We start from the raw sequence: 22,059 nt of genomic DNA, 5'->3' as shown, positions 1-22,059 counted from the left end.
CACAGAGGGCACTGAATGCCCGCAGTGCCAATCCGCCCCTGCATGAAATAAAGCCAATTTGTACGCGAGTGCCCTAAGCTAACAATGAAGCAGCACCCCGGCTTCCCTCCGCGAAAAGATGTAATGAGTCAAAACCATTAATTAGTAGAAGGTTAACGATCCCCCTAAATCATATTCGACACTCCTCAGGGCTGAACATGTTCCACTCACGCCCCATACATACTTTCAGAAACGGCAGAAATAGCGGTATCTCAGTGTCAGAGATATGGCTCCTCGTGTTATCAGCACATGGGCTTGCTTCAGCCTCCCCGTGACCTCTCACCAGAGATTGGAGCGCAGAGGGAATCCAATAGAAATCCTTCTACTTCCTCCATAGTGGGAGTGGGGGAAGCCAAGTGTGGCAGTGTGTTACACTGCTATCAGCAAAGAAGGAGGAATCACAAAGTGGATGTTGCAACTTGCAAATCACCTCAAACACCCATCGCTCGACTGAGCTAAATGCAGCACTGGAGAGTGTTTATCAGCCCCCAGGCCCTTCACAAGAGCAGCAGAGCATGATGGTCCTGACTAGGAGGGCTTATTTCACCTGCCAGCAAAACACGTGTTTTTACAGAGATATCAAACAATTAATTTGGCAGTACAATTTCCCACAAAAAGTGAATTGCAAGGGATAGGTTTGACATGCAATTGAGTTCTGAACAAGTCCAGTGTAATATGTCAATGGTTCAAGGTCAAGCACCGAAATCCAGGAGTATTATTTCTCTGCAACAACAATTTACATATGTGGCTACACATATCGCAGACCTCTTCCTCGGGGTTTCATTCATGGTTAGGTGGGCCAAGAATCCTTAAATCCACCCTGTCCTAAAAGCAGCTCCCATTAAACGTTTGCTTCTTTGCTCCATTCTCCTGGGAAGGGGGTAGGTGGGGGGGGGGGGGGGGGGGTCTAGGTCCAGATAGGCCGGACCAACACTAAACACATCAATTTGAAATGTGAGTGCTGTTTGACAACATTTACAGTTATAAATCATGTTATGGAGTATAAAAACATGAATTCAGCTTAATTCACAGACTAATGGAAATGAGGAGATGGGCTTTTGGTGGTGGGGAAGGAGATTTCTTCTAGATGATAAAATGTTAATTGAAAATGCACAACACCTACGTTTTGTTTACAGGCTTCCCACCCGACTTAAACTATAAATACTGGACATATTCCAATGTCTCTGTGTATGTTATCTGTACACTTGAGAGCTAAAAGGCAAGTATCTAAATTTATACACAACTAGCAGCCCGCCCCAGCGTTGCCTGGGGTAGAAGGGGGCTGGGGGCTGCATTTCAGGTTTGCGTGCTCTCCCGCCCAGGCCCCCGCCCGCCACAACATTGTCTGTGTCCCGGACAATGTTGTGGCGGGCGGGGGCCGGGCGGGAGAGCACGCAAACCTGAAATGCTGGCTTCCCCTACCCCCACCTGCCCTGACATTCCCCAGCAGCCCGTGCCCCGCCCGCCCCGACCCTGGCTGCCCCGGATTCTTACCTTGCCTCTGCTGCTCACACCGCCGGTCCATATTTCTCCGCTCCGCCGCTCTGCCACTCACCACCTGTCCGCCGCCGCTCCTCCCCGCGCCATATCCGCCTCTCCGCTCCGCCGCTGGCCTCACTTCACCGCTCCTCCCCTGCGCGCCATGTCCGCCGCTCCTGGGACGCTGCTCCTCCCCTGCTCCTGACGTGACGACGTACAGTCGCAGCCGGCGCTACTTTGGGGGAACTACTTTTTGTAAAAATGTAACTTTTTATATAACATTTATTTAAAAATTTTTTAAAGCCTATGACCATCTACACACCCTGCCGATTTCAACGGTGTATCGGGTGTGTAGATTGGCGCTGTGGTTCCCGAGTTTACCTTGCCTAAAGGTGCAAGTTCTCTTTTTATAATAGTAGTATAGATAGCAAACAAGCATTAGCAATGCAAAAATGTCTTAACTCTAAAAGGTCAAGCACTTAGCATTACTAAAGCTTTTCTACCAATTGCATGTGTAGTCATGCATCACTACACATGCACAACCATGGCTTCCTTTCTTGCACAGAGTTTTCTATTAAAGAAAACCCATTCCAAGGTGGTGGCTGAAGGGTACAAATGCATCTTGATGCATGGGCACACACCTCTTATGAAACATGGATGGGCATGAGTTGTGATACAGATAGACATTTTTAATTTAACATTCTAACATGGCGGACAGCCATGTTAGAACAGTAAATGGAAAAGTTAAAAAAGCATTTGCAATGCAATACGTCTCGCATTTGTTTAAGTTAGAGCTGTTAGCATAGAAAATAACAATGATTTTTACTTTAGTTTTTTTATTTGCAGCAGGGTAATTATATTTGCATAGTGCTATTGCCATTGATATACAAAAAGCGAAAGTAAAAAACATTGTCATTTCCAACACCAACAGGCTCTAACTTTAACAAATGCGAGACCTATTGCATTGCAAATGCTTGTTTTTTTAAACTCACTTTTCCCAGTCTATAGCTCTTTGGGTTTTTGAAAAATGCTTTATTTGTTTTGAATCTGATGATAATGATTTCTGAACGGCAAGTTATTTTTGTTTCTCTGGCAATGTCCTATGAATTTGTAACTCTGATGATGATGAAAAATAAAAATGTTTAAAATAAAGAGTCAAGGTAAGTTAACAAATTTACACGAAGAATTTTCACCACTTTCACATCTAATCTTATACCACCCTCTAATGATAAGATTAGCAAGACAAGAATGGCAAAATGCAAAGGAATGAAATATATATGTTTTATTTATCCAACGGTTTTTTTCCTTTCATTATTCATACTTGGTGATAAAAAAACATCATATTTATAAAAAAAAACAATACATAATAAAACAAATGTATCTTATAAGAAAAATAATTTTATTTAAGATGGCCGCTAGACCAGTGCGCAGCGACGGTGCGCAGCGGGGGCGCCGTAGGGGCGCCGGAGGTGCGCCAGAGGTAAGCCCGTTTGCGCCCGTTCGCGCAACGGACGCGCTTAGGGCCGCTACCTCTGGCCCCTCCGGTCCAACCCGCATAGCTTACACTCGGAGTGAGCTTATTGAACTCAGACCTGGGCAGGACCCGGTTAGATCGTCTACTTCCAAGCCAATCATCTGTGGTCTGCTTAATGTCAGATCTCTCTGCAAGCACCACACGGAAATAGCCTTCCTCATTGAGTCTGAACAGCTCGATGTCCTCTTTCTTACTGAAACGTGGACTCGGGAGGACTGTGAGGTCGAGCTGGGCTTAGCCTGCCCTATAGGATATAAAATCAGCCACACACCGCGCCCACTTAACCGAGGAGGGGGAATTGGATTCATCCATAGAGACTCGCTCACCCTCTCCCAGTTAAAGATTCGAGAGGTACCGGGATTTGAATTGCTGGGTTTCTCAGTTAAACAGCAGGAGTCGCTGTGCTGCTCGGGTGTCCTCTGTTATCGCCCCCCGGGACCAGCACCTTCCATTCCTCTTTTCATTGACCTAATTTATGAACTTGCCAGCTCCCATTCCAGGTTATTAGTTCTTGGTGATTTCAATCTGTGGGCAGGCAGTTCGTTGGACAATGCTTTTTTCTCTCTTAGCCAAGCGTGTACAGATCTTAATTTAGTACAGCTGGTGAATGCCGCCACGCATCGGAAAGGCCACATTTTGGACTTGGTGTTCGCGGATCCTCAATGGGCATCATTTGTGGACATCAAGTGCCAATATTGGATGGATCACTTTCTGATTAGGTTTTCCCTTTGGTCGGAGGACCCTACTTCGCGTAAGGCTGGATTACCTCTAGCTAAGCTAGAGAGACCTTGGTCCCGCATCTTAAACAATGTCCCATTGCCGAACATCTTAGATAAGGACTTCAAACTGGGCAATACAGTTGAAGACAGTTATACCCTCTTCTGTCAGTCCATAGCTAGTTCGCTGGATAAGTTAGCGCCCCTTCGGAAGTCGCGAGGGAGAGTGAACCGAGCTAGTCCTTGGTACACGAGCGAACTTCGCCAGCTCAAACTCGACTGTAAACGCGCGGAAAGGGCATGGAGGAAGCAGTACCTAGACTCCGAGAAAATTGCATTTAAGTCTGCCATGCACAAATATAAAGCTCAAATTAAAATAGCAAAAGCGACCTTCCTTAAACTTACTCTGAATCAGGCCCCAAACAAGGCTCAGGCCCTCTTTAAAATCGTTAAGGACCTGGCTCATCCGACTTGTGTGGCCAGCGCTGTTCCCTCGTCGCAAGCTCTTTGTGACTCTCTGGCGGATGCCTTTGAGGAAAAAATTCGTAAAATCCTAGCAGGTCTGCAGGACCCACGGAACTCTACCACTGAGGAGGGAGCTCCGGAGGAAATGGCCAGTCGACCCCTGCAGAGGGCTACTATTCTCTGTCAGGAAGCTCCGGTCTCGCCCTCCAGTCGACCCCGACCAGTTGAGCAGCCTTCCAGCCCGGGAGCTCCGGCGGCGGAAGCCAGTCGACCCCAGCTGAGTAGCCCTCCTTTGCTTCTGTTGGATCAGGCTCTCAGCTTGGGAGCTCCGGCGACTGCGGCCAGTCGACCCCATCTGAACTGCTCTTCCCTCGCGGCCCCTGATTCGGCTCCCTGCTCGGGAGCTCCGGCAATTGTAGCCAGTCGACCTCAGCAGGGTAGCCTTCTCCCTTTTCCGGTGGAGCCAGCTCTCAGTCTGGGAGCTCCGGCGAGCGAGGCCAGTCGACCCCAGCTGAGTGGCTCCTCTACCCCCACTTTGGATCAGGCTCTCTGCTTGGGAGCTCCGGAGACTGCTGCCAGTCGACCCCAGCAGAGAAGTCATTTTTCTCCTTCCTTGGAGCCAGCCCTCAGTTTGGGAGCTCCGGCGTGCGAGGCCAGTCGACCCCAGCTGAGTAGTTTTCCCCTTCCATCCTTGAAGGAGTTCGGCGATCTAGCCCTAACGATTTCTTCTGGCTCGCCTTTGGACCCTCTCCCCCCCAGACTCTGGAGGGTGTTTCAAGAGGACCTCTTCCAGCCCCTGCACGCCATCTGCTGTCAGTCATTCGAGACTGCTACTGTTCCAAGCTGCTGGAAGAAGGCAGTGGTATCCCCGCTTTTAAAAAAACCTACGCTCGACCCTGCCTGCCTCTCTAACTACCGGCCAATCTCCCTGCTCCCTTTTCCGGTTAAAATTATGGAAAAGTTGGTCACCCGTGCTCTGTCCAGTTTCCTAGAAGGGAACAGCTGGTTGGATGAGACGCAATTCGGCTTCCGCCCAGCACATGGGACGGAATCCGCGTTGGTGACCGTGTTAGACAACCTGCGGGCGCGAGTCGACAGTGGTCGGGCAGCATTTCTGGTGCTGCTCGACATGTCGGCCGCGTTCGACACGGTCAGCCATCCCACCCTGATTTCTAGGCTGGAGGAATGCGGGGTCAGGGACAAGGCCAGGGATTGGTTAATCTCCTATTTGGACTGCCGTCAGCAACGGGTTTCATTACCCCCCTTCAGCTCGGAGGAACGGAGAGTGGGACAAGGAGTACCTCAGGGCTCGGCCATCAGCCCTATACTCTTCAATGTCTACCTCCGCCCCCTAGTCCAGCTCATTAAAACCTTTGGTATCTCTGCATTTAATTATGCAGACGATACCCAGCTGGTCTTCTCTCTGGAGGGACAGGAGGCAGTCACATTGGAGACCTTTCATCGGTGCATGCAGGCGACAGCGGAATGGCTCCGGCTGAACTCGTTACAGTTCAACGGAACTAAGACGGAGGTTTTACATTGCTCCACTGATCGAATTCCTCGTGACCTTCCAGTGGACTTCTGGCCTCCGTCCTTCTCAGAGACGGTGTCTGCGGCACAATCAGCGCGCAATTTAGGCGTCACTTTTGGGCCTAACCTGCAGTTGGATCTACATGTGAATAAGATCTCGTCAACATGTATGATGCTGATTCGTATGCTGCGCAAGGTCCTTCCTCTCCTCCCTGTGCAAGCCAGACCAGAAGTAGTGCGTTGTACCATCCTAAGTCGACTTGACTATTGTAACGCACTACTTCTGGAGGCCCCGGTAACACTCTTGGGCAAGTTGCAAAGGGTGCAAAACATCGCAGCCAAACTCGCCCTTTCTCTCCCTTACCATAGTTCATCTACGGCAGCACTGCGAGAACTTCATTGGCTGCCAGTTCATCTTCGGGTGCGCTACAAAGCAGCATGTATTGTGTTCAGGGCTATCCACGAGCTAGGCCCCATTCCGTTGCGGCGAATGTTTGCCTGGTACTGTCCATCTAGAGCTTTACGCTCTTCGTCATCCAGGCTACTGGTAGTCCCACGATTCCAGAGAGTGAGGATGGGGGGCCGCTCTTTCAGAGTAGCGGCAGCCAAACTCTGGAACTCTCTGCCTTTATCCTTGAGAAGCCTTGGAGATTTCCTCTCCTTCAGAAAGGCTTTAAAGACTCATCTTTTCCCCAGGATAGGCTGAGCTACTGTTTTCATTGAGTACGGGTCAAAGCGCCAGGATGCCCTTGGTGGTGACAGGTTGCGCTATATAAGTATGCCACAATACAATACAATACAATTATGATGTATTTTTCCATGAGCCTAGCAGCTGCAAGGTGATACAATTTTTGCACTTTTTTTGTGCTTCTTCTTTACTTTTTTTAAACATTTTAATTTACTATTGTACCATGGCTGTCTACCAGCTTGAAATGGTATAAAGTTCAACGTACAAAATGGATCAAACCCCTTTGTAAAAATTTGGGTATACGCTCATATAAAGAGGCAGAAAGATTACTAAGATCCTCGACCACTAGTCTGATAACTTTTGGAGTCAGTAGATTTCTTTTCAGTATCTGCTTGATAAGGAAAAAGTATGGTTTTAAAACATAGATACTAAGTTTTTTAATTCTGGCTTTTAATTATTTAAAACATTTTTTATATAAGTGTTTTTAACACGAGGTCTGTAAACTCCCTTAAATGTAAAATGTATATGTCTCTCTTATGAATTGTAAACAAATTAATGTGAATTGTAAATAATTAGGACCTTGTATGAGGATTGTACAATAATTTGCACTTTATTCTTCTAATTGATGTAATTTTGTTTTATGTAAAATGTATTTTTCTTGCTGGCTTCATGGCAAATTGCCGAATAAAAGCTTTGAAATGAAAATGAAATGAAATGGTAACTTAAAAACTGCTGCCCTCTGTCACAACACATGTGCAAGCATACGTCAGAGCACTAGTGTGCAGAGGTGTCCCTAAGTATGCATGTGCATACATTAAAATACATTCATGTGTATGCGTCATAACACAATCACGTGGTCTGTTGGCTGTCTTGGAATGGGTTTACTTAGAAAACCCATTCAAACATTGCCAGATGTGTGCGCAAGCGTTTTGATGCATGCATGTATAGGCCAGAGCTACTGGCAAAGGCAGTACCACAGCCTTGGGTAGCTGAGACTATTGTCTTTGCTAATACTAGTTTCATATCTGCCTCTTATAGTTGTGAGCAATCCCCCCAAAAAATGTTCATGGTTACAAAGGATTCTTTTTAAAACGCTAATTTCCATATCTGTTAGTTGGGAGCAAACGGTTGTACGGGCATCTCTTAAGGCTGTTGGGCACATTCTCCTCTGCAGCAGCGATCATGCTTATACATATGTAACGTTATGTCCTACTCCATGTCCGGCAGTCTGGCATTTGTTCATCGTGTGTCTTGTATGGGCAGTCTAGTACATATGACCTATATCTGTCTGGTTGCGTGTGTGTTTGTAAGTATGTGTGCCCGTGTGTGTCTTAGCACGTGTTTGAGCCTCTGCCTTTCATCTGCTAACCTTGTATGCATTTCTGCTGTGTTTCAGGACACTGATGGGTCCTTACGGCATGGATCGTACCGTCTACTGCATCGAGTTCACTGGCTGCGGCAACGGTCTAGGTAAGAACAGTCAGCTCTGTTAATATAGACTATCCCTAAACCTCGCTGCTTTTGAGCACAGTGTAACAGGTTGAATGAACCCATCCCCAGGTGCATGTAGCACAGCAGTTGTATTATTATCTATGTATAATAAGTTTTAGTGTCTGGCTTAACCCTTCATCCTTAGGTTCACCAAAGCCCTTAATGTCTAAAGTGTCTAAGTTGCTGCTGACTCTTAAGCCTGAAGACTGCAGGTTTTTTTCCTGTAGTTTTATTTAGTGAGAACTTGACCCCAAGGTATCAGGTATCAGAGCGCTTAACACGAGCACCAGTTGCGTTACTCAAGGACGCATTCATTGTAGTTAGGCACAGGGAGATTGAGTGATTTGCCAGAATCACAGGATGTTGAGCGTCATTGCCAGACTCGAATCTGGTTCCTTAGATTTGATATCCACCGCCCTAGCCGTTAGGCTACACCCGCTTCCCAAATTCAAATTCAGACTTCAGGATCCGACTAAAGAAATCATTTTCTTCCCGCCAAATGGCTTATTCTGCTTCAAACTATAAATATCTGTAATGCAAATTTGCAAAAGCCCCATGTTCCCATCTTTCCCCCATCTAACCTTGGTTTCGGTGATCCAGTCCCAACCTACCCCAGGCATTGAATTGTTCGAGTGCAACTCCTTTCAAGAGATACTCCTGATACAATAAAACCTGTCTCTAAAGCTCTCCATTTAGCCTAAAAGCCAACTCCAGTCTTTGTATCAAGTTCATATTAAACATCTAATTGATCACAGTTCTTTAGTCAAGTGCAGCATATCACATTAACACAGGTCAAGTACAACGCCACACGCCCCTTACCCGCTGTAAACATTACTTGAACACTTAGGATAAAAACAGGAAATGGCGTCTTACTCTCTCGATCTTATGAGGCTATGTCAACCAGAATTATTTAAACTGTACATATATGGAGCCTCAGCACTACAATAAATACAGAACAATGCATGCAGATGACCATCATTTGTAATGCTTGTTATCATTATCATATGGAGTATTGTCAGTATCTGTCAGACATTCCAGGTGCTAGGCAAGAATGCAAAAATATTCCTACATATTTTATGATTACCAACATTGTAGCTCACGTGAATCAGTTTCTACACAAGAGCTTGGATGTAAATAATTCTATTTAGTTCAACCAGTAAGAAATCTTTATTTGGCACAAATTGTCAGAAGTGTAAAGGCACAAAATATTACAATAAATTATTACAGTGTTATTAAAAACATAAGTCTCATAAAACCAAAATTCACATGGTACCAAAACACTTAATCAAAACCATAAAACATGAATACAATAGAACTATATACAAACTTCATGCATAAATACACCAAATCAAATAATAACCAAATGGTTAAAATTGAGTTATACTGACACTGTTTACATTTACCCATGAAGACATAATGGTATCACCAATAAAACAAAGCAAGGAATAACATTTGAACATGAACTCTTATTAAGTTTGCAGGTTTCTTAAATCTTCTAAAGAAGCTCTAAATCATCTAAGAAAGCAGATTAATCCGGAAGGAATCAGGGCAACCCTATAGTATACCTTGGCATCCCTTAGTTCGTACAGAAGTTTAAAAGCGCCTGATGATAAATAATTTTCTCTTGTAAAAATAATTGTTTAAGAAGAGATTTCCTGGGGATCAGGTAATATTTACAGGAAAGTGCTATGTGCTGAGTAAACTGTTCTGATCAGTTATCACAGGGACATTTTCTGGTAATTTTGCTCCAGCTCTCATTTTTTGGGAATGTAGTCAAAGAATGGAAAATGAGAAGGTGAAAGAGAGTTAAAAGATACCGGGGCTATGAATTGTTAACTATCGTAAGGTACAGTTTACATTCAGACTGCTCATTCCATACTCTGAACATCCCACTGTAACTTTAGGAAAGCCTACTTGTTCCCTGTTCCCATGGCTGGCCTCCAGCACATGCTATCTAAATTCTTTTTTTGAATACCTTAACATATCTTCTGGATGAGACCACAAATTCCTCTCCACCTGGTCTAAGCCCAACAGAGCCTATTTTATATTCCGTAACCACGGGATTCTATTCATAAACTGGCACATGCATCAACGTAGGCTTTTGCGATTCCTAAATAGCGATTTTTAAGGAATCGCTATTTAGGAATCGCAAAAGCCTATGCATGTAGGAATCGCTATAAAAATAGCGATTCCTAAACATTCCTTAATTGCGACTCGCAAATTGCTAGTCGCAATTAAGGAATGCTGTCCCATTCATTCCTATGGGCCTACAGGCCCATAGGGATGAAGTGGAGATTGCATGAGCAATTTGCGAGTAACCAGTAGGTTTTCGCAAATTGCTCATTAAATTTCAAGGGTGCAAGGGTGTCAACATGACACCCTGTTGCACCCCTGAAATTGATCTCTGCACATATGTTGCACACACACATGCAACATGAAACTTTGAAAAATGCACAAAAGTGCATTTTTCAAAGTTTTAGCAAATTACCATGAAGTTCAACATCATGGTAATTTGCTACTCCTATTAGCGAAATCGCTAATTTTTTATCTTTCATGCATTGCATTTAAGGATTCTCAATTTGGGATTCCTTAAATGCAATTGCAGTTTAAGGAATTGCAATTTAGAGATTCCTTAAATTGAGATTTTTGCATTTGGGGTGATGCACCCCAAATGCAAAAATACTGGTGGCAAAGGGGCGGATTATGAGAATCTGCCCGTTTGTGACCAGTATTTGGTTTGATGCTATGTGAACAAAGTTTCTTGTTTGGACCAAACTGATCGCCACAATAGTAGGGGTTTAGTTTCAAGGCTATCCAAGAGGAAATCAACACCCAACTGACAATGAACAATAGATGCCAGGGTAGTGCGGGTACTGACAGCAGTCTCCTTAAAAAGGTATTTTCTGTAGTTTCTAAAACACTCTTCTGCTCAATAGCCCAGATTCCTCGCCATACACTGCAGTTGAAATTGTTTAAGCGTTATAAAGGGTGAGCATCTGGGCAATAGATTTATTGCCTAACTTAGCCCCTTCGACGCTGCGCAAATTCTCCCGCTGTGTGGGAGAATTAATGAGTGGGCGTGTTTCAAGCCGCACCTGGCCATCCTCCGCACATGCCCACTGTGACGTCGGACGGCCGGGGGCCGTCCTGAGCACCAAAGAGGTTAGAGGCAAACCTCATCAGCCCATCATTAATCTTGATCATGTTGGGAATGCAAATCTCTCTTTGGAGCTGCGAGTCCAGTTTAGAAGAAAACTGGATCTCCAGGTAACCAAAAGTGTTTGCATTTTGTAACTTACTCTATTTATTTATGAACCTCATAACTATATACAATATGACTGCCAATCCGATTATTATTATTAAATCACACATTTTACCTTTGTCACTAAATTCCTTTAGAAGATCTTATGCAATAGTACGAAGACTGTCCAGTGATCCATGTTGTTTTAACAAAATTACACATTTTCTCCCATCACTTCTGTAATTAACAATTCTTCATCGGCGTACATCAAGCCATACCTTTCAGCATAAAATACTTTGTCCAAGGGGACTTTAAGTTAACATCAAGATTGCTGTGGAACTGTCCTTCACCCTGATATGCATTTAAATTCTCCCTTTAAAAGAATGAAGTGGAATTTGCCAATATCTGCAGAAAGTGACAGAATTAGTGTTCCTTTTGAAAGAAATTTCACTTATGAACTATGCAAATTCCATGCTAGACCTATCCCTGAGGACAATGGGAGACTCTGTTCATAGCATCTTTTTTCCTTGGGCAGGCATTAATGAAACTGAACAAATCTCCCCCTGTGGCTATACTGAGATACTCAGAAGGGAGCAAACTGTCAACAATATCCTTACTCTCACATAACCTGCTCTACCAATTTTGCTATCTGTAGGGACGTCTGAGGATAAGATCTTTATCAGTTGAAGAAATATGACATCCTATTTATGCAGTATACCAGAGGTCCAAACTTCTTTAACCAATAAATTATCTCTAATCCTACATTGACAATGTGAACCATGGCATACGCCACCATAACTGGGACCTCTGGGGTACAGAACTTGAGAAAACCCTAAATAAAGGTGGATATGTCTTTTACTTATTTATTTATATATTTTAATAGCACATTACTACCCAAGGGTGTCTAGGCGCTTGTAGAGGTAGCCCACAAAGCAGCTGCATGATGTAAAGAACCAATGCTTACAAAATTACAGAGTATAAAGCCAGGTCTTCAGTTCTTTCCTAAAGGACAAGAGATCAGTAGAGTTCTTCAACTGAAAAGGTAGCTTGTTCCGCCATCTAGAGGTGATATTGAAAAAGCTTTTTCCACCCCATCTCTGAAGACAGGAGGATGGCACTGCCATTGGAAGCGTTTTACCAGGTAGGTGGGACCTGAGTTCTGTAGGGCCTTAAATATGATACACAATGCCTTAAATGTAATGTGCTTCTCAATAGACAGCCAATTATTATTATTGTTATTATTATTAATTAAATTTGTAAGGTGCAACAGCAACCCAAAAAGGCTTTCCTGGCGCCGGCTACACCAAAGAATAGATAGCAACTGGGAGCTTTGGAGGTTGCTGCCTGTTACTACCTCACCGGAACCATCTGTTGTGTTGGCCTGCCGCTACCCTCGCCGCTCCCGCTCCGCGGGTGCCGCTTCGCGGCGCAAGCTCTTGGGAGAGAAACCTGCAGGCGCTGGGCTCTGGGAGGCGCGTGAAGGACCCACAAGACGGCGCTTAACAGGGACTCGCAAGTCCAGGAGTCCCTGTTTCCCCAGCGGACGCGCCCACCAACAGCCACGCCCCCCGCCTGCAACGCGCCTACTTTACGCTCTGCCTGACGCTCAGCGGGACGCCAAGCGAAGCCCGAGCAAAGGGCGGGCAGTCTGTGGCAGTCAGGGGCTGTCAAGGCTGGGCTGGGCCACGTCCCTTTTCACTCCAACAGCAGTGTGCACATACGACCTACTTAAGGCCCCTTGGTGTTCCCTACAACTATGTCTACCCGCTCAGGAAAACCCCTCAGGAGTGAGGGCGAAAGGGGAGCTATTGCCGGGAGCCCTGTAATTGGAACTATGGAACGCTTTATCACCAGGGTGGCGGCTGTAATAGAAAAGGAGATCGCTATGTCGGAGCGGCGCCTATCCGAGGTTTACCTCCCTTCAAGACGCTCATCCTTGGGGGCCGCTGCACAGGCACTTACACCGGCCTGTGAACGGACTCATTCTGCCCCCTCTGCAGGTGTTCTTGATGATCCAACAGACCCTCCCCAACTTCTTGGAATTGGGCAAAATATAGACAGGTTGGAACATCTGGCCGCGCTTCTCCCTAGTGATATTGAGGAAGAGGGTGGTCTTAGTACATCATCTCCACCTGTATTGCCTAAACCCCTAAACGAAGCCACTAGTCAGCCCTCGCTGCCATATCCACCTTCCCCCGTCATTACAATAACAGATGGGGTGCCAGACGAGGTGTCTTCAACCATTCAAACTTCTGAAACTAGGCAGGATAAGAGGGTCGTAAGTAAAAAGGCAGGATATGGTAAAAAGGGTAGGCTGGAGAGACAGGCCGCACTCTACCAAAGAACGAGAAAGCCCTTGGGTCCTGGTAGGAAAAATGTAAGGAGCCTGACTATAGAGAACAAAGCCGAGGCAGAGGGGGATGTTGTGGTCTCCTCTAAGGGGCCTTTTACTAATGACAACCCCGTTAATGTCCCCAAGCTCACTGACCCCGCAACTATTGAAGATATCTTAGAGAGGGTAAATAGTCTCTTGATGCCCCTACTAACACAGGTTAAGAGCCTGGGGGCGAGAATAGATAAATTAGAGCAATCAACCCTCGACGGGTTCCACTCACTCAAAACCACATTTAAACAACTAGCCAGAATGAGTGAGAACCCGGACACGGGCCAAAGGGGAGCGAGCACCCTGCAGTCTCCTTACCACCGCAGAAAAACCCCAAGCCCCCAAAAAGCATAAATAAGGTTGATACTAATAGAGAACAAACCTCAGCTCCCAAAATTTCTCTCCCTCCCAAAGTAGGGCCAAAACCTAAGGGGCCAACAGCGCACTTAGAGGCTGTTATAACTAAGCCCAAGCCACTTCCACAAAAACAGTCTCAGGGAGCCAGTAGTAAAGCTAAAGATACTCAAATACCAGGCCCATGTGACAAAGCTCAGGGATTAGAATCGGGGAAAGTCTCCAGACCTACCCTCCAACCTACTGCTCCAATTACCACTTCACTGGTTCCTACAAACCCAGTACGTCAAATTCCTCCAGTAAACCTCCCCCCAGACTGCCAACCTTTTGTTGCTGTTCTCGTAAATGTTCCTCCTCTAAAGGAAGGCCAGTTGGAAGACCACCAATCCCTTAAGAATAAGTGTATCCATTGGCTAAAATCAAATAAGCCCATTCCGTTGGGAGTAGATGGGATTATTCTAAGTGTCCGTAGAGTTGAGTGGGTAGGTCAGGGTAAAAAAGCTCATGAGGGGGACTGCATAATAATAAATTTCCAAGACCCCAGAGTAGTGCCCTCCATTTGCACTCCAATAAAAAACATGGGAGCACCAGGGGTTAAAGTAGTAGACCTATCCTATTTTTACCCCAGGCAATTGTTTAGCCAAACTGGAGGAAGCTTAAGCTCCATTGATTCTTGTCAAAATTGGGAGACACCCTGGGCTGGGGCACCTGGGGGTAGAGGGATGAACGGACTGTGGGTGCCAGGGCCCTACTGACTGGAGGAGGGTGACCCCAGGGCATGCACGAATGTAGCTCCAGAAAAAGAATTTGTGAGTATTTTAGATCCAATGGTAGTATTACCCTCCCAAATTGATTCTCCCTTAATCGGAGATACTAGCGGGATGGTAGCCTTAATAGACATCCCGCAAGATCATTGCTCCCCCCCAGGCATCCTTGACGAGGGCCACAGGCAAGGGTACTCTTGCGACCAGCGACACTCCAGCTGTGACGGACCTAGTATTTAAGGTTTTCAGCTGGAATGTCGCAGGGATCGCAAGAAAGTTGGCTCTACCCGAGTTCACTGCATGGGTCGATGAGCACCCTTTGTGTATCTTCCAAGAGACCTGGAGCTTAGTGCCGGTACACAGGGTGGGATTCTCCACCTACTCTGTCCCTGCACTAACATCGGAATCTGGGAGAGGGCGTCCTTCGGGCGGCCTGCTCATTTGGGTGGCAGCCTCCCTAGATTGTAGAGTAGAGGAGCTTCCCACAGGTTGCCCGGACATCCAAAACATTACCTTAATAGATCAAAGGGGAAGACTGGTTTTAAATGTTTATAATGTTTATGCCAGAGGGACTAAGGGTGGGAAAAAGTCACCTGTAATATCTCTTCTTGAGACCCTACTAAATAAAACCCCATATAAGTTGCGTACACTGGTCGCGGGCGACATGAACTGTACGTTCGAGCCTTTGGGCTCGGACGTTGCCCTTGACCAAGATGAGGAGGACATTAGGTTGGGGATCCCTGTATTGGAAATCCCACCCATCAGAAGGTGGTCAGAAGTGGCGCTACAGCTATACTCCCTGAGCCTGGAATTAAACCTAAGGGCTGCTAACGGGAGGACAATCTCGGATAGGGGGGGTGCCCATACGTACAATAGACCAGGACACACCTCCAGGATAGATTACATACTAGTAGATGTATATCTATGGAACCATGTGAGGGACATGTTGATGGTCCCTACAACTGAAAGCGACCACAACCCACTTTCCTTAAGCATGGATCAGTGGTGGCGACCTGTAACTAAGGGTCATCACAACCTGGTAGTAGTCCCCACCGACGAATCTGTAGTCTCGCTCTGTGGTAGACGAATAAAATGGCCTACATTGGCCCTATCTGAGGCAAGGGTCGGAGAAATTTCTTCCCTCTTAAATCTCGCAGTGACATCCCTGGGGTCCCCCATAGAAGGGGTGGGTAGGGTGAGTGGACTATTTGTCTCCTTGGTAGAGGCCTTGACTAATGTGTTTACCATTCACCCTAGTAAGTTGGGTAACAAGAGAAGTAAAAAACCAGATGATGGCTGGTATACTCAAACATGTAGGGCACACAAGGCAAGGCTTGTTGAGGCAGTAAAGCTCAAATCCCTCAGCGATATACAGGAGGCAAGGAAGGCCCACAATAGATCCCTCAAAAGTGCTAGGAGGGAGTGGGAAGATAAATTCTGGGAAGACCTGCTCCAAGCTAGCAAAAATAGGGACTCAAGGGCTTTTTGGAATCTTATAGGCTCACGGAATAGGCCCGAGGCAGCCATGAGACCCTGTAACATCCCGCCACAAAGCTGGGTAAATCATTTTGGGGCTTTATACCTCCCGGCAGACGGGGAACCGAATGTTAGGACGAACATCCCACTAGTAATTGAACCTCACGCCTACGATCTCTTTACCCCGTTAGAGATTGAAAAAGTAATAGGGTGGGTAGCCCCCCGCAAGGCAGCTGGCCCTGATGGCCTCCCGGGAGATCTTATGAAGGCATACCCAGTGGAGTGGGGAAGGGTCATTGCTGCCCTCCTTAATGACATCATGATGGGAGGGCCAGTCCCAGAATCATGGAAAGGGGCGGTGGTGGTCCCGATCTACAAAAAAGGGTGTAGAGAAACCCCGGGGAACTACCGCCCGATAAGTCTGATTGACTCCACCCAAAAGATAGCAGGCAAAGCTATACTGGGGAGGATTCTACACTGGGTAGAGGAGAATAAAATACTATCGGACTTTCAGGCAGGTTTCCGGGCAGGAATGGGGACAATAGAGCAGGTGTTTAGGTTGGCACTTTTGGGGTGGAAGGTGGTGGAGCTAGGCAAGGGCAGTCTATACCTGGCCTTTATAGACCTAAAGACTGCCTTTGACCTAGTCCCCCGGGAAGAGTTATGGAGGGTGCTTCACGACCTGGGATTGCCCCCTTACATCCTGTCCCTCCTCATTAGCCTCCATGCCCACACTTTTGCACAGGTCCGCTGGGGTAAAAACGGAGAGCTCACTGAGAAAATACCGGTGTCAAGGGGCGTGAGACAGGGTTGTGTTCTGGCGCCCACCCTATTCTCACTATATGTGAATGGGGTGGTAGAACACCTCCAACTAGAACCAGCCGACGCCCCTTGTCTCGGAGGAGTGCGGATCCCCACCCTGCTATTTGCGGACGACACGCTTTTGATCTCCAAGACTCCGCAAGGTCTCCAGAAACTGCTAACCCGCTTTCATGATTTTTGTGCTGCAAAGGGTTTAGTAATTAACGTGGACAAAACTAAATACTTCGTCCTAAATCCACCAAGGAAATTGGGCCGCCCACCTACGCTTAACTCCGTTGCCTTGGAGAAAGTATCCGAATTCGACTACCTTGGAATTCGGATAACGGATAGAATGTCCTGGGCACCCCACATTGATAAGATGGTCCTTAATCATAAGAGAGTAGGAGGAGCCCTGTTGAGGGAATTCCGGGCTTCACCTAGGAGATCGCTTACCCCAGTGATTGATATCTACAAGGCCAAGGTAGTTACATCAGCCTTGTACGGGGCAGAACTGTGGGGACACTGCCGTTTGGATGCCCTGGCTACAGTGGAGAGTAAGCTACTAAAATCCTTTATCGCCATCCCTCTGAGCACCCCAACTGTACCTGTGTTGTTGGATACAGGTTTCAAAAACATCAAAGATCAAGCTCAACTTCGCCCCCTCCTTCTATGGACACGAATTTGGAGGGGTGAGGAGCTAAAATCTTATGCTGATGGATTGGTGGAAATAATGAGCTTGGGCGGATGGGCAAAAATAAGATGGCTGAGAGACACTAAAAAACTCTTGGAGAAAATCGGCCTGGGGGACTGTTGGTCTTCACGTTCGGCCCCACCAAAAGAGGTTGTGAAGAACCTTTACTGGAAATGGGCTGCAGAGCACCTAGTTACTAACCCAAACCATTGCAAGTCCACCGCTGCCTTTTAACTAGTAAAAGATGTCGTGGTATTTGAGCCTTATTTGGACCTCATCACCCTACCTTTTGACCGAGCACTATATTTTAAATTTAGAGTTGGCTCACTTCCGCTTGGGGCTGTGGTATCAAACTGGAATTCAGCTGCTCATACGTCCCCCAACTGTGCTTGCTGCCCGAGTAGGATAGAGTCCATCACGCATATCCTGTTTAAATGCCCGGACTATGCAAAGCCCAGGAGCTTTTGGCTTAAACCTCTTTGCCGAAACATGGGTACACGTAGCTACCTAGTAGCTTTGCGCATCTTAATGACGGACACATCCCCCCCAATTGTATGTGGAATAGCTAAATTTTTAAAGCAGTTTTGGCTTATTGGTTGCAAGAGACTGTCAGTAGTGGTTTAATTCTTTTTTAGCTAAATTATTCTGGGCATTTCTTTGTCCTTTTACCCTTTTTAAATGAACTTTAATATTGACTTCTTAAATGATGCTTTTTGTACATTTGTAAATGATTGTATTGTACGTGTGCTTATAAGATATCTTGCATATCGAATAAAAGCTTATGACTGACTGACTGATAGCAGCTCAATGCCAATGCAAGATGTTCAAGGCGTTTGGCTGATGAATATTTGGGCAGACCAAAGAGCAATCTGGTGGTGGAATTCTGAAGTACCTGCAATTTTGCTATTACTGATTTATTCGCTCCAACCAGTAGTCCATTGCATTGTCCGCTTTTCATTCAGAGTAACGTCTGAACTATTAAATATTGTAGTCCAGTTGTTTAACCACTACCCAGCTGGCAAATATGTACCTCATCTATTTATTTTATTTTGTTTTGGTGTGTCTTGACAATAGCATCATGGTATATGAGGCTGGTTCAAGTTTCTGAGGCTTGAATGGAGACTCTTTGTACAGTATTCACCCAGTTGGTAAGAAATTGGATCTTTCATACTGGTACGTTTATCTATTTAAAACACATATTTAACTGATAGGATGACATTTAACGTGTAATAGTGTTTGGCATCTCTGCTTCTGAGATTCATTATGGAAACCTGAAAGTTTCAGTACATGCTGAAGTGATGTCTCTCTCTTAGGTTTCCTGTAAATGGCCTCCAACACAGTAGCATTTGATCTCCAAAGCATGTTTAACAGCTGTAATACCCTTGTCAATGCTTCTCAATGACAGACTTAAAATCAGCTCTGTCCCCTTGGAGTGTTAATGTGTCTGGGTGGTAATGCGGAGGAGTAATCACTAGTTTATTAATCAGATGGATTTTATGCTGGAGGTGGGTGGGGATAAAAGAGGATTTGTGGATATTAAACCATTACTCAAATTGCACCAGTGGTGAAGACAGCAGGGCGCTGGCACTTACTGTTTGTTTCCTTTCCCAATGTAATATAGATTATAATTGACTCTTTTTTGGCAGACACCCACATTTCGTCTCATAGAAGGACTACAAGAAGGTCAGTGCACGAGCTCCTAATCCTGCACGAGCCCAAAATCATTATAAATTGAGGGCACTGAGAGTTCTCGTCTATGGGAGGAATATACATCCATTTTAATCAATCAGGAACAGTTTTCCAAGTAGTAACAGTTTTTTTTATCATCACTCAATTTCACCCTGTACTTACTTTACCTTTCCAGACAGTATCTTAGTTTGTTTGCACAAAAAAATGCTATCCATACCATTTCCCTCTCCTCTGACCTCATGTTGAAGCCCAGTTAGTACTTGTGAGATAGTCTTGCTCAGGAAAAGTAATTCTCCAAAGCCCAGCACCATATCAGCTATCGTTAAGGCAACCATAACATATAAAGGATTGGATATCAGCTGGTACACAGTGTAAAGAACAAATATTGGTATGAATCAGCTGCGCCAATAAGTCAGATTTTTTTAGGTTTCACCTGCACAGCTCTTGTGCTGTGCTTGTGAAATCTACTGTATTTGATATATCTTAAAAGGGGCATATATTGCACCTTAACCTCTTCTTTGTCCGTGGGCTTGTAACTTCAGGTTTCCTCTTTCTGTTGGTTGAGCATTGTTTTTTCTTTACCAATGCTTGCTTTTTTAAGGTGTTTCTCTTATTAGCTTCTGGAGGCCTGATCACTCATTTTCATTCGCCTCTCGTCGGCTTTGATGGCTAGAACTACTTTCGCCGATGCATCTGAAGAATTTTTTGTGGCAACATCAGGGCACAAGTCCCAAAAAAAGAAGTGGGGGGACACTGACATCACAACAGGACGTGACGTCACGAAAGGTGGCTTGCACCATCAGACTCATTGCCTTCCCTCGCTCACCCCTTAGATGCAATTGCATCAGAGAAGCCAGCGCGTGAGCAGCGTTCTGAATGAGCTCCGATCTCGCCCCAGAGAGGCCAAAGAATGAATGTGTGGCTCCATTTGCTCCAGTAATCGAGCTCCAAGTAAAATAAGTGGGGGGACGCCGTCCACCCGCGTGGTACCCCGACTTGAGCCCATGGCAACATGACTGACCACATTTCTCCTACATTTTAATTTTTTACTTAACTTTCCTTGGTCGCACACTAAACTTTGCCAAGCTTCAACGCCCGGTACTCCATTCTGCTTTTTTCTACAATGCATTTACCAATTGCTTGGTGAAAATGATTGCATTTAGCAATGCTTGTTTTTTGTTGTGGGTAGAAAGGACGTGGCCCCTTTCAGGGGCATAGCTAGAGCTTGTGGCGCCCGGGGCTATCCCTCAGATTGTCGCCCAGGGGGGTGAGGGGCGGTGATGCTCGGGAAAAAGGATGGCGAGCACTTGAAAGAGGTCCGAGAGTCACGTAGTATTGACACTAATAGTTAGCTCGATCATGCAAGTTACATGCACATACATGACACGGTCCAAGGCTACACAGTTGAATACACCGGTGACTGGCAGTAAAAAAGAGAACACACAGACTGCATGTTTTATTTAGGGACTCAGAAAAACTGCATGTTACATCCATCAGAGAGCTGTGTGAACAATTACCTGGTAATCTCTTCACCACAATGCAAACATGCACATACACGACACTGTTCAGGGATCCATCAATCTGACAGAATGTTTAACAGTCAACATTCATTCAGACAATAACATATGCAGATTTTCGTAGTTGTTTAAAGATTTAATACAGCTGTCATTACACATCACATATTTTGAATAGTTCACAAATCTTGTTCCCTGTACTTTTTCCATGGTCTATATGTTAGAGAATACAATTTGACGGCGTTAGTATCTCGAGCAGACAAGGGTTCCACGTTGGATATGCGGAGTAAAGACATCAAATGCAAATATCTCATTGAAGTAGGGCAGAAAATCCAGTCTTGGACTCGAACAATCTGAATACACAATTAATTGGCTTGCCAGCTTCACCAGCTCGGACACCACCTCTCAGTCTCATCTTTTCAACAAGGCTACTGCCAGCCCAACTCGCTCAACCTGCCAGCAGTACTGTTAGACTAGTCTCTAGCCCAACGCATCAGGCTACTGTCAACCCGAGTACCTGGTCCTTGCTGTCGCAGCCGGAGTCCTCAACCTCTTTCCTGCGGTTTCAATGGACCACCGCCTCTCATGCAGCCCCAGCAGAACACCTTCGTCTAGAACAGAGATCACATGGTTCAAATGGGCTTTCATCTACACTACTTGGCTCGCATTTAGCCATTCTTCCCGATGTGCTCTCACCGAGCACGCACTACCTTTAAACTAGCATGGTGTATCTCATACCATGTACCACCTGGGAAACTAGCCCCACCTCACATTCCCACTAGAACTCTAAAGCTTCCATAATGCCTCTCCTCAGGTACACATCCCCTTTGGATATGTGTACGTAAGAGTACCGCAATCTTATATTTCTGGACCATCATTTGGCACTTCACGTCTAATACAAAGAGTTCTCTACCACAATGTCTTTAGCACCTGCCGTGGGCCTGCAGGTACCTTCTTATGCCTTCCCTGTGTCAGGATGTTGATTTTGGGCACACTAACACAATTATATTCACTAACATGGACTTAAACAATTACTTACCGGAGATACTGTGCGCACAGCAGGCTCATCCTCCTGTGGGCTACGGATTTCGCTTGCACTTTTAAACTGGGCCGCGGACGCGGCGCTGGTTGGCCGTTGCGACCGCGGCGGCCTTTCTAATTTATTTGGGGACACTGTGTTCCCAAATAATTTATAAAGGCCGCC

The 22,059-nt window shown here is 45.8% G+C and overlaps 1 protein-coding gene across 1 annotated transcript in view; it reads left to right on the top strand.

Annotated features, from left to right (window-relative positions):
* Positions 1-7,655: 7,655 nt before the first annotated feature.
* Positions 7,656-22,059, top strand: part of LOC147685416 (syntaxin-binding protein 4-like) — a 1,262,048-nt gene continuing 1,247,644 nt past the window's right edge. Inside the window, exons 1-2 of the mRNA XM_086939784.1 lie at positions 7,656-7,704; positions 7,799-7,921. Coding sequence (XP_086795910.1) covers positions 7,656-7,704; positions 7,799-7,921 — 172 coding nt within the window. The remainder of the gene's footprint in view (positions 7,705-7,798; positions 7,922-22,059) is intronic.

The sequence above is a fragment of the Lissotriton vulgaris genome, chromosome 10 (assembly GCF_964263255.1).
Source record: "Lissotriton vulgaris chromosome 10, aLisVul1.2, whole genome shotgun sequence".
Taxonomy (NCBI): domain Eukaryota; kingdom Metazoa; phylum Chordata; class Amphibia; order Caudata; family Salamandridae; genus Lissotriton; species Lissotriton vulgaris.
This window is presented reverse-complemented; position numbering and strand designations above follow the sequence as displayed.